Source organism: Anastrepha ludens, chromosome 6 (assembly GCF_028408465.1).
Source record: "Anastrepha ludens isolate Willacy chromosome 6, idAnaLude1.1, whole genome shotgun sequence".
Lineage (NCBI taxonomy): Eukaryota > Metazoa > Arthropoda > Insecta > Diptera > Tephritidae > Anastrepha > Anastrepha ludens.
The window spans coordinates 79,220,029-79,232,315 of NC_071502.1; the positions used below are offsets into that span (position 1 = coordinate 79,220,029).

General features: G+C 35.2%; 1 protein-coding gene across 5 annotated transcripts in view; it reads right to left on the bottom strand.

The window, feature by feature from the left end:
• Window positions 1-302: 302 nt before the first annotated feature.
• The window catches only part of LOC128867459 (protein argonaute-2), a 39,092-nt gene continuing 27,107 nt past the window's right edge, over window positions 303-12,287 (bottom strand). For all 5 annotated transcript variants that reach the window (XM_054108665.1, XM_054108664.1, XM_054108668.1 and 2 more), the window contains 7 exons: window positions 10,396-11,172; window positions 10,101-10,323; window positions 9,613-10,024; window positions 7,883-8,222; window positions 7,141-7,826; window positions 6,913-7,082; window positions 303-4,789 (listed from right to left, as the gene is read on the bottom strand). In XM_054108665.1, coding sequence (XP_053964640.1) covers window positions 4,651-4,789; window positions 6,913-7,082; window positions 7,141-7,826; window positions 7,883-8,222; window positions 9,613-10,024; window positions 10,101-10,323; window positions 10,396-11,172 — 2,747 coding nt within the window. In that variant the 3' untranslated portion in view covers window positions 303-4,650. The remainder of the gene's footprint in view (window positions 4,790-6,912; window positions 7,083-7,140; window positions 7,827-7,882; window positions 8,223-9,612; window positions 10,025-10,100; window positions 10,324-10,395; window positions 11,173-12,287) is intronic.

Here is a 12,287-nt window from a genome sequence, read left to right on the forward strand (position 1 = left end):
CTTAGGGATGCTGATATAAACGCAATTTTTATTTATATTTATATATTTAATATATTCTGAATGCTTTTAAGTAATTACAATAAGTTTTTACAGTTACACATATATATATGTATATATATATATATATATTTAATAAAAAATTTATAATTAATCCCTTGTTTAGAAAAATTAAATCATCGCAACATTGACATCACTTTTTCGGTTTGTCGTAAGATTGATTTTGCTAATTATAAATACATGTTCGTACTTTAAGTTTTCGCTCGAGTTTTCTTTTCTGCCCTCTCTCTAGTTGATTAGCTTACTTAAATTTTAAAAAGGTTTTTTTTTTTAGTTTTTTTTAGTTTTTTTTTTTTTTTGTTTTTTGTTAACTAAACTTACGACGTTGTTGATACAGATTTTTGTAATTGTATTAATTATTTGTTTCCAGTTCTTAATATGACATTTTGGTTTTATTTCGTGTTTTGCTTCTCATATCCTCAAAAGTTAGTTAAAATTAAATTAAATCGAGAGATAAATAACGTAATGTTAACTTTAAGCTGTGTCATTAAAAAAATGTAAACCTCTTTTATTGCCAGGCCATTCATAATTGCCCATTGGCCAGCGGCTTTGTCTCAAGTTTCGCCCATGGCAATAAATGTTTGTACAACTAAGACTTAATGCGATATATTTGATATATATATATATGACCACGTGTTTGAATAACCCGTATTTAAATACCTACAACAACATAATTACTTATTCGATCTTTGCTCGTCAAACGCTTGCTTTTTTGTTATGTTTCTTAAAAATAAGTGCACTGGGCGAGCAATTTAACAAACCAATTTTTTTATTTTAAAGTAAATGCATGTAGCAAATATTTATGTTTTATTATTCTATATCATCGATTGCAGTTTAAACAAACAAATAGATATTTTTTTTTCGTTGTGATGAAACGACAAGGGACTCAATGGCCCTCTTCGTATGGCCATTCTAATATTTAAACATTTGCATTTCTGCAGGAATCGACGTTGTTGCTCCACTTTACAATGCGTATAAGGTAGTATTTTATTGAAAACTTCTTTTTAATAGGGGAACGAGAGAATCAATTCACAAAAGAAAAACCCGTTTTGATTAAAAGGCTCTTTTCGGAAGGTAATCCTTACAAAGAAATCGAATCTACTCACTGCTATTTAGCCAAAATGGTTTCGTATGCGCAAACCAAGAAAATAAAAAGGAAACTTTCAGAAGAAGACCCGTTATGATTTCTGGAAACGTGAAGCGTTTAGTACGACAGAGTCTGCAAAGGACTGCCACAGAACATAATGACCTCGGAACTCTTTAAACACCGTCAAGCATACCATGTTTTTGGGCTGTAGATGTAATAAACAACAGGAAAAGTTAATATACTTGAAACTATGATGCATCCATATGGTAGCAAAAAAATGCTAATAAGATTCTATATTCTACTAATAAGACAATTATTGCATTGTGAATATTTTAGAGCTGGTCGTGCAATGGTAGAAATACTCGACGTCAGCAAAAGTGTCGGTGTAAAACTTTACAAAAATATAACCATTCCGTATCCAATTTTCAAGTGGGCGAAAGAAAATCTTCAGCATATACTAAAAGTGGTGTATTCTTCGTGATCTGCACCAGCAGACAACAATTTGCACTTATCTGTTAGCTTGCGAGGTCGAACAAATGTTAAAACAAACTTTTGTTCACGAAACGTCATACAACAAATTGAGCCTGCTGCCAACGGTGGTTACACAAAACATAAGGTGTAGTAAAAAGAAAGCACATTGCGAAATAAAGCGTTCAATCTCATGCAAAAATAATATATTTCTTTTTACTTCAGCTTATTATTATTACTATTATGAGGGCATTTAGCACTGCGAAAGAGTAAGTTGCATTATATGTATAAGAAAAGACAAAGCACTTCTCGAACTTATTTGAGAATAAAAATACAACAGTTTCTCCCTGTACACTTATTTGAAAGGAAACACAACCACAACAAAACAAGTGATTGACGAACAAAATCGGATAAGTAGTTTTGTTTTTGAAACTATTGCAATACAGAGTATTCAAACATGTGATCAGTTGTTTGAGTAACTGTATGTGTAATGCATTTACTAAAAATATCTTTAATTTGTAACTTTTATTTTCAATGCTACGGCTGCATTTTGATTCTTGGCCTACGAGATTTAACTGTAGAGATTACGTGAAAGTATGTCAAAAACAACAACAACAACAAAACATCGCATTTAAAGAATGCCATTTAGCAACAAACGATTTATATTTGAATTGAACGCAGTTTGGAAAAATTAAAATTGGAATTAACTTTATTTTATGTATATACAAAATTTTGGCACATTAATAATAATTATAAGCCTTTCAACACTAGACTAATTTGAATATAAATAAAACAATTTAACCACTATACAAGTACCGGTGGACCTATGACAAAAGAGTTTATTTTAGTATAACAACTTTTGCTTTTGGATCACTAAACTTTAATCTTTCATAGTGGAATTCAATTTAATAGCTTTGAATGATTAGTGCTTTTATAAATTGTAGTAAATCCCAGCCGTCACGCCGATTTAAGTTCTTTTGCCAAAAGTTCACTGTATGTATTGTATATTTACAAAGTTTTTACCACCCACATATATTTGGTAAAATAATTCCACTCAATCGAAGTGTGTTGTTATTGTTGTTTTCTTGTCATTTGCATTTGTTTTACTTTAATAAATATGAAATCAATATATAAGTATACATATGAGTGCCCAGATTTTGTGTGATTTGAGTACAAATTTATTTACTAATAAATCTTCAACGAGCCTCGTGATTGAGTTTTTCTAAATTTGGTTTCTTTTTCGTCTCGTGAAATTCTTGAAAAGCAAGTAAAACAGGCAATTACAATTAATTTACTTACAGAAATTAAAATTTTCCACCTGCTTGCTGTAAAATTGGCTAGACCAGGTGCTTAAAAACTATACTTAAACTAACTTAAAGTTCAATCGTAAGTGACGACACTTTGAAGATTTTTTGTTTACTTTTGAGTTGTTTTTACCTACAAAGTAAATTTGAGTGTGTGTCTTATCATGCACTACACAGGGAAGGTACTAATGCGGAGACGGATGACGACATATTGTGGCAAACTTAAAACGGAAGTTAAATGCTGCTGCATCAACATAATTAATTTTTTCTTTCAATAATTGTACTATTTTTTAATATAAATACATTTGAGTACATTGTTTAAATTATATACCGATGAAATTGAATTAATCGGAGAAAGTTTAAGATATCTGTTTTTTTGGGAGGGTCTCTTTATAATAAAAATTGCTCAATCCATCAGCGCTATTGTCTTATTAATATATTTATAAGAAGTACATAGTGCGTATGTCTGTCAAAGTTGAAAGCAAAAGAAATACGACTGATGCGCTTGAGAATACAAACCTACTAGGGCAGATAGACCAAAGTCTGACAACTATATTTGGTACTTTAAATAGTTATTAAATTAAGAATTTACTCCCTTCAGATTGGGGGGTCTTTACATATTAATTAGTCCACAAGTAGGCGCGTACGAATATCTTAAGTCAAATCTCATTTTTAAACATTACCATTTGACATATTTCACGTTGTTTACATCATTGTAGTAATAAAATATGCGGTTTGGCAATACAAAATTAAGTAATGACGCTGACATTTATGTATAAATTTGTGTACAGTTTATTCCCATCCCACCATGTTTATTTTGTGTAGAGCGCAATATGATTTTGTAGTTGATTCTTAGTTGAGTCAATTAGCGATATTCTCCGTGTTTAATAAAAAATATACATCTGCACATCCCTCAGATATAAATGGTTTCTTTTTATGGAGATGCACGTTTTCAAAAAATAAGATAACAAGAGTGAAATTAAAACACTGATCAATCTATGAAAGTATTTATATAAATTTTGTATAACACAATTCGAAAATCAAATCCTGGTATGTAAGCAATCAGTTCGTATTTGTGCTACACATACGAGTACATAGTAAGCATACCATAAGTGGCAATTGAATTTTTCATATTTGCGGATCGTATTAGGAAACTCATTCGAAGTCTCATATTAATATTAGTATATTTCACATAAATCCGAAATGATTTTTTAACACTTTTATACTTATCTTTTTTTCTATTGGAGATTTAAAAATAAATTAGTAGGAATTACTTTGTAGCAAATATAACAAATATGGAAGAAGCTTAAACTTACTAAAAGCTTATTACAATTTAAGATGTAATTTAATAGCTTAGGCATGGCTTGAGTTCCATGTTAAAAGTCATTTTTGGTTAATTTTTACCTTTTTTCTGAAGATTCGCATTACTTAAGACTGCCTTGATGCAATTCTAGATACTTAAACCAGTAAAATGTTGATTGGATTCATTTAGGTATTTTGAGCGCTATCCGTATTCTCCATTTCGTTTTAGTGGTTTTTTTAGTTGCTTAGAATTGATGTTACTCTTTATAATATGATCTCTGATTCAAATGTACCAAACAACACAGACCAAAATTTTCGAAGAAAGTACAAATTGAATTGGAAATGCGTAATGAGATCCAGCAATATTTTACTGGCTGGAAAATCTAAACTTTTTCGTTAATGATATAACATAAGAATGTTTGCAAAATGGATTTAAGCAAAGTACATGACTTTCTTTGTGTCCGCATGTACCGTTATTGCGCGCGCCATCGCACCAGGTGTGCGATCTTCTGAGCAACCGCTTTGATGAGATCCTTCGCCTGAATCATGTTCCTTTTCAACTAAATGGTATCTAAATGGATAAATAAATGCATTAATTGTATGGGATTTTCTATTTGTATCGGAATAAATTAAAAGTTAGTAACAAAAGAGTTATAGCTCTACATGGAGAGTAACCAAACTGAAGCTAGTTAAGAACGATACATTCACAATATACAACAAAGTTAGCGCGAGAAGAACTCTGAAACACCTACTCTGCCACTGCCCTGCTAAGTACAGGAACACGAATAAACTGCTTAGGTTCTGCACCACTTTCCGCACTAGAAAATGTGGCAGATCAAAAAATTAGCAGCCTACTTAAATTATCCAAACTGTATATTAAAGAAAAAATATAAAATAAACTCTCTATACTAACACTTGGTATCACTATGATCAACCATAATCTTGAATCTAATTAGGATTCACACATATTATTATTATTATTATTATTTAGTGACTGGTATGAATACCAGTACTAAAATTATGTTTGAACATTGGCTTCAGAGACCATCAGCTCTGTGTCATCTGTGGCTGTCTGGATTATTTGTTATATTGTCATTTCGATAGTTTTAATGAATTTGCTTATTTTTTCGATGTTTGTGTGACTGGGAATGTCGCTTATTTGTTCCGAGTTTAGTATTTCTTTTCTTGCGTTGGCGTGATTTGGACATTTGTTGAGGATGTGGTCCAATGTTTGGTTTGTGTTGCAGCTTGTACAGATAGGGTGATTTTATTTTTTTAAGATATGTTCATGGGTCTGTGTTGTGTGGCCTAGGTGAAGGCGGGAAAAGACTCGGGTTTTAAATCCGTGTATATTTGTTGGATAGAGTGGAGGGTTTCCATTCTTATTAATATTGGAATAGTGTTCATGTTTGTAGTTTTTAATGACTGCCGCTGTTTGTGTATTATGCATGTATTTATATGTTGTTTTATATCGAGTCTTTCTGTTTTTGGGCTGATTATAATTGGGGCATTGCAAGCGAATTTCGCAGCATTATCGGCATATGTGTTTCCCTCGATACCTGTATGTCCTGGGACCCACAGTAGTTTTAGTAATTTACTGTTTTTTATTAGCAAATCCCTTATTTGATTACCAGTTTCCCATTTGTTGTAATTGGGATTACTAGCTGCTTGGATGACTGACAAGCTGTCGGAGCATATTATGGTTTTCGTCTTTTTCTGGATAGATAACACCATAGCTTCGTGCATTGCCACTGCTTCTGCCGAAAATATAGAAAAGTAAGGGAACAGGCTTTTAAACTTAAAGGTCTAGATCCGTCAGTAAAGACGATTGACCAGCCGTTATTTTTATGGGTATTGACCTTTTCGAGAAAAAGCTGCTTAAATATTGGATTGGTGGTGTTGTCTTTTTTATGTGTATGAAGTGTGATATCACATGTGTGAGTGCTTAATTTCCAAGGAGGATTATAATAGGAGAGTGTTTGCGGTTTTGTTTCTAAGTTTATCCGCATTAATTATTTTGAGTAGAGCAGGCGTAACGATGTAACTTCTTTTGGATGGCAGCAGTTTTTTTACGTCATCTTTTATAATTGATGTATTTAAGAAAAGTGTTTTTGGGATAAGATTCACACATAATGTGCAGCAGTTATCCGCAAAGTCAGGGGAACTCATAAGACTAAAAATTAGAAATCAAAGTTCTTTAATATTTTTTTTTTTAATATCTGACTCGAAGTAGAAATCTTACTAATATATGAGATGCATTTTTTTTTTAGGAAACTGAAGTCTATACTTAATTTTGTAACTAACTGTATTTATAAAAGGCGTCAGGCACTAACACCCAATGCACATTTTCTGGAGTCTATGGAAATCCTACTGCTTTTTACACAAACGAATATTCTGGCATACAACGGTGGCTTTTCGGGGGAAAACAAACCGAATTGGGAAGTTTTTGAATTTCCTTTTCCGATCGACGAAGCAGTTCGCGGATAAAAACGGTGGATAAAACAATTATCAAATTCATGAGCTTTTTTATCACTTTCTAAGTCTGTACCCCTTAAATATTATCCACTTTAAATGTTACATATGTAGGCAAAAGAACTATTACACAATCATTAATTTTACGTTCTTTCTCCCGGAAACAACATAACATTTTACTACAAAATATGAGAAGTATAAGAGAAGTTTAATATTGAATACCTGGCTCTGAATGCCACAAGATGAGCGTAGTAAGCCGGTGCTGGTATTGACACTGAGCGTGTACATCTCACATAGGTGTGACACAGTTGATATGTTAAGCACTGTAGTTCATCGGAATCAAAGTGATTGTCATCCCATAAAACGTGATAATGTGAAGGCCGACTTGTACCCTATGCAAATAAATTAGATTAGTAAATGGTATAAAAGAAATGTTGGGAAAAAACATACTTGTATTCCTTGGTGGCTACATAGATAGAAATCAAACTCGGTTGGATGTGTAATACCAACATCGACTGTGGTACCAGCTGGTATATTGCCAGATTTTCCACTCTGTTCCTTTTTCTCAGCACAGAAGAGACGAGTATGATGCCTTTTTTGTACAACAATAAATGTTATACCAGGGCGGTATTCTGCTTCCAGTTTGATACATGCCTCACGTATAGCAGTCAACTCATGTTGCAATACGTGAGGGAATTGCCCTTCTGAGACGCCGTCGCGATACAAAATGATACGATGAGGCTTATAACCGCCAGTAGATTTATAAAACATAATCAATAGTTCGCGGACCATACTACTTAATTCCTGTATAATTTCTTGGCGATGCTGCTGTACTCGTACTGTGGCCGCATAGCGTGACGGATGAGCATCCATTGAGCCAACAACCGCTGCAATAGAGGGCTTCTTATTATCACCGGCTGGAGGATGAGTCACGTCTGCGCCTAAGAAAATAACGGGTTCGTTGAAGACCTTCGGACGAATTGAAGGTACCAATATGGAATTTATTCCTCCTAATTTCACATTAATTTTCAGACAAAGGTTCGACAAGGTCTGCGGCGATGTCTTATTAACATTTTTTGCCTGTACGCATTGTGTGGCCATACCCAATACGGTGTCGCCAACACGTTTTACCTCAGCTATAGATTAATAAGATTAATTTAAATTTTGTATGTATATTGTTAGTTGTACTTACCATAGACTGGTGTTTTTCCGGGTAGCACAACCACCACCAATTGCAGTGCGTTAAATGAATTCTTCAGATATCTGAACATAGGTTCTACCTGATCTGGGCCAGTCGCGTATTTACAAAAACAAGGTTGTCCAATTATGGGCATGCCGGCATCATTCGAAATTTTTTGTAATTGCTGCGTAAAATTACGCAAAGCATCTTCACGTACGGTTCTTTGAGGCGCAAAACAAGCAATTGCCCATACGCGAATTTCCACACCAGTGAAGAATTGCTTTCCCCGCATGTCCCAGACACCTTGATTTGGGGAAGCCAAACTGACCTTATTCTGGGGTGGGAAAAGTTGCTATTAAAGAAAAGAAAAAAATAAAAGTGGCATTAGGAAAAATTAGACATTTTAAATTAAATATTCAGCCCTATCATTGAGCTCATCGTAAAAAAGCTATGAATACGAAGAAATTCGTACAACTGAACCTAAGTGGAATTGAAAACATTGGCACCAGACACAAATGCCAAATTTTCACGAAAATATTAATCAATTTTGGATTATGGCTCATCCATCTTAGGAATTTACTATTCTACTTGAGGTGGAGGAGAGTTCGAGGAACTCTTGTGTAATTCAAAATTTTAAAGGGTGCATGCCATCGCATCTAAATGGACGTTGCAAGTATCATAAATAAAAGTGGGCTTTAGAAGATAATCTAATTAATTCAAGCTCTTGAAACATGTTTGTAAAAAATAAAGATGCACCTATAGTACACATGCGAAAAACGTATTGTTTTGTTTCGTTTCACTCATTACAGTGAGACAAACAAAATTGAAACCCAAACAAATAAAACTGTAGTTGTGTTGGTTTTAGTTTTGTTTTTGTGCGGGGGCAAATGAAACCGAAAGCAAAAAGTACACAGCTGTAGGAAGCAACATATAAAACATATCAGTAATCCATTCGTATACAGTCTGTCTAACAGAAGCGTGACCGGCAAAATTCAAACTTAGAGTTCAGTTATGAATTATTATTTTCGCAATACGCGTTGTGCAGTTTGTTTGTTTTGTGAGAAATTTACAAAGCGTACGTTGTTTTTAAACGAAGAGTTCCGCGCAAGAAAAACGATTTGAAGCAGAGTTCCTATGTAAACAAGCTATAGGTTAAAAATGTCATGTGTTCCTGCAGCAAAATATTTGAAGAAGTCGAAGACGGTCCTAACAAAAGGGTGCAATGGTATACCGAAGTTAAAAACGTTGACGTCTTCGTCGGATGAGATCCAAAAAATATAACTCCAAGGCAAAATCAGAGGATCATTGATTTTTTTGTGACAAAGCCGAACTTAGCGCACATTGAAAGAAGCGCTGTGCTCGTTATCACAACAAATTGAAAAAAGGCAAATTCAGAACGGAATATTCACGGGTGAATCTTCCTTTTGGGCGAATAGGTCCATACGCCGTTCCTGGTGTTTTGCTGATAATCGACAACTTCAACTGTTAAACATCCAGTTAAGGGTCATTTTTGGAGCTATATATATATATAATTGGCGCTTAAACCCTTTTTGGGTGTTTGGCCGAGCTCCTATTTGTGGATTGCGTCTTGATATTTCTCCACAATTGGTTTTAAGCCAACTCCGAATGGTCGATGTTGTTTTATGAGGAGTTTTTTCATGGCATAAATACACTCTAAGGTTGATATTGTTTGTCGAGGGGCGACCACTTTTCAATCATTTAGTGTTTACATGTCAACTTACTTGACCGGTCATACTTGATACCCGTCCACCATATTGCAGTTTGGGGGGTGGTAACACACGTCCTCGCACTTCCATCATAGAGTTAGAAATAGTTAAACCGAATTCTTGAACATAAGAATCGTTGTTGAAATCCGCACGCTTAACCAAGTTATTGATTTCACGTTCACGATCGGGTGCTGAACGAGCCGTAGCTTTAATCATCGTCGATGTCTGCATGTCAGTCAGTTTTTTGATACAGCGTTGACCGGCGACTATATTACATACTTCTAGAGGCAAGTAAGTGTGCTTATGCTCCTGCCCAACTTGTAGACAGGGCAAATGGGGATATCGCAGTTTCATGCGGTATTTATCCAAGAAGTATTTGGCCACGGTACACTCCACAGTCTGGCCATTTTCAAGTTGAAGTGGAAATCTGTGGTAATATTTTTAAATAATGTTAGATATATTCCGTAAAATAAATAATATACATATGTTCTTAAACAACTCACGATTGCATTTGTGCTGGACGACGTGTTACATTGCAGACACGGTATTTGCGACGCATAGCTCCACAGTGGGTAATTTCTATTTTCAATCCTTTAATTTCTTTGGTGAATTTTACACGCTGCGAATCGGTGAGTGGTTTCCTTTGCTCATTAATATCTCGGATATCAAGTACTTCACACATAAAATCAATAACTGGCTGCGCTTTATAAAAAGCCGTGGCCGAAACTGAGTTCCGAAAATATTTGAGAAAAATACGACATAATAGATGTAATTAAAATATATGTTAATAATACATACCATCAATGTTTAGCATCATTTTCCATTGCGAGGGACGTACACTTTGATGGAAACCAAACCAAACTTCACGACCGCCACCCAGTGGATGGTAATAACCATCGGGTGAGCTGAAGAAACTGCGACCCACAGGCGTGTATGTCATGCTCGGTAAATGCCGCATAACCACATCTAAAGCAAGTATTGCATCGTACGGTATTTGGCGCGTGCGCCCTTCCAAGGCTTCCTCTAGATTGAAAAGCGATACCTGCGCCATCCATTTGATGGTTACGCGGAAAATACGATCCTTTCCCTCGCCTGGAAGTGTTACCTCCAATTCCAGTCGATCGTTGCCTATGGGAAGCGGGTCACGTGTATACAAATTATTGCGCCCGTCAAATACTGGCTTCAAAACTCCAAATATCTTGCTATACGCATGCACCATGGTCTCGATAATTTCACGATTCACTTTCCGCGGACACTTATCCGGCTGAATGTTGATATCATAGTGATGTACATAGCCGCGCGGCATAGACACCTGAAAATGGTTGGCGCGCAAAACAATCGGTCGACCTTCTCGACCCAAATTTGGCCGACGGGGGCACGTGAATACTGGCAGTTCAGGTTGGGTGGTAGGCGAAGTAGCCGCTGCCGCTCCCAAGGGTGAGGCGACTGCAGCCGCTTGTGTGGAGTGACCTGTAGCGCCAGCGCCCCCCACAGTTGCGCCCCCAACGGCCACATTTTGCGCACTCGGACTGGTCACGGCGGTGGGATTCACTGATGAACCGGTAGCTGGTGGTGCTGTGACAAGAGAATACAAACATAAACTTGACATTAATATACCCATTTCATTGTACATAAAAAAGTAAACATAAGAAAATATATTAACTGAAACAGAATCTAAGCTAAGCAAGTCAGGATTAGTAATAATGTAATTACTTTAGTAATGCGATTAGTAAAAAGTACTTTGTAGTAGGGTTGTTTTCATTACTACCAACAATGCATTCAAAAGAAGAAGATTCTATAAAAAACAAGCATCATGGGCGTTTTGATATAAATGTTTTTATGAAAGAGCGCGCTTCAAAAAAGTGCATTCCTTCCTTTTTGTATTCAGTTATTTTAATATTTCTGTTTTTTATATATTATATATACATATGTATGTTAATGTCCGATGAATTGCGTTCCGCTTTAACAACTTTGAGAAATCTTGCAAACGTATGGCCAGCCAAAGTGAGTTCAAGCAGTGCGTTTATAAGAAAACAGGCTACTCGACTGACTTCGATAGAAAGTTCACTGGACCAGCTCGTTAGTGGATAACAACCGCAACCCCTTGGGCTTATGCTGCGTACCATCGAAAATATGGCCGATATAGTTCAAGATAACAACTCACCCTTGATGTCTACAACTAAAAATTTCACGCACCCGTTTGATGAGTATTTTACACAAATACAACGCTGGGAAATGTCAGTATGTTTTCCAGTAGACGTGAAGTGGCAATTGGCTATCATTACAAATTTAGCAGTTCCTAGTTCTTGTTTTTGTGGGGTTTTTTTGTAAAAAAAAAAGTCTATGTGAATAAGCCGAAAATGATTCCAAAGCTGAAACCCAACATTCGGATGAAGATTGCTGAACACAATGCGATAATGTGTGAGAGTATGCTTGAAAATTTTAATTCTCTCATGACAGCTTATAGACGTCCTGGTGGTGGGCATTTAAATGATGTAATTTTTAGTGAATCCTGAAATAATCCAAATTTTTACATGTTTTTTTTTAAACTTCTTCTAGGCGCATTTTTTGAAAAACCCTTTAACATGTTTTGATAAACACGGTAATGGTAAAAACGAAATATGATACCAATACCATGTCGCTATAGGGTATATTTATGCTGCTACAACAACAAAAATAACAACAACCAA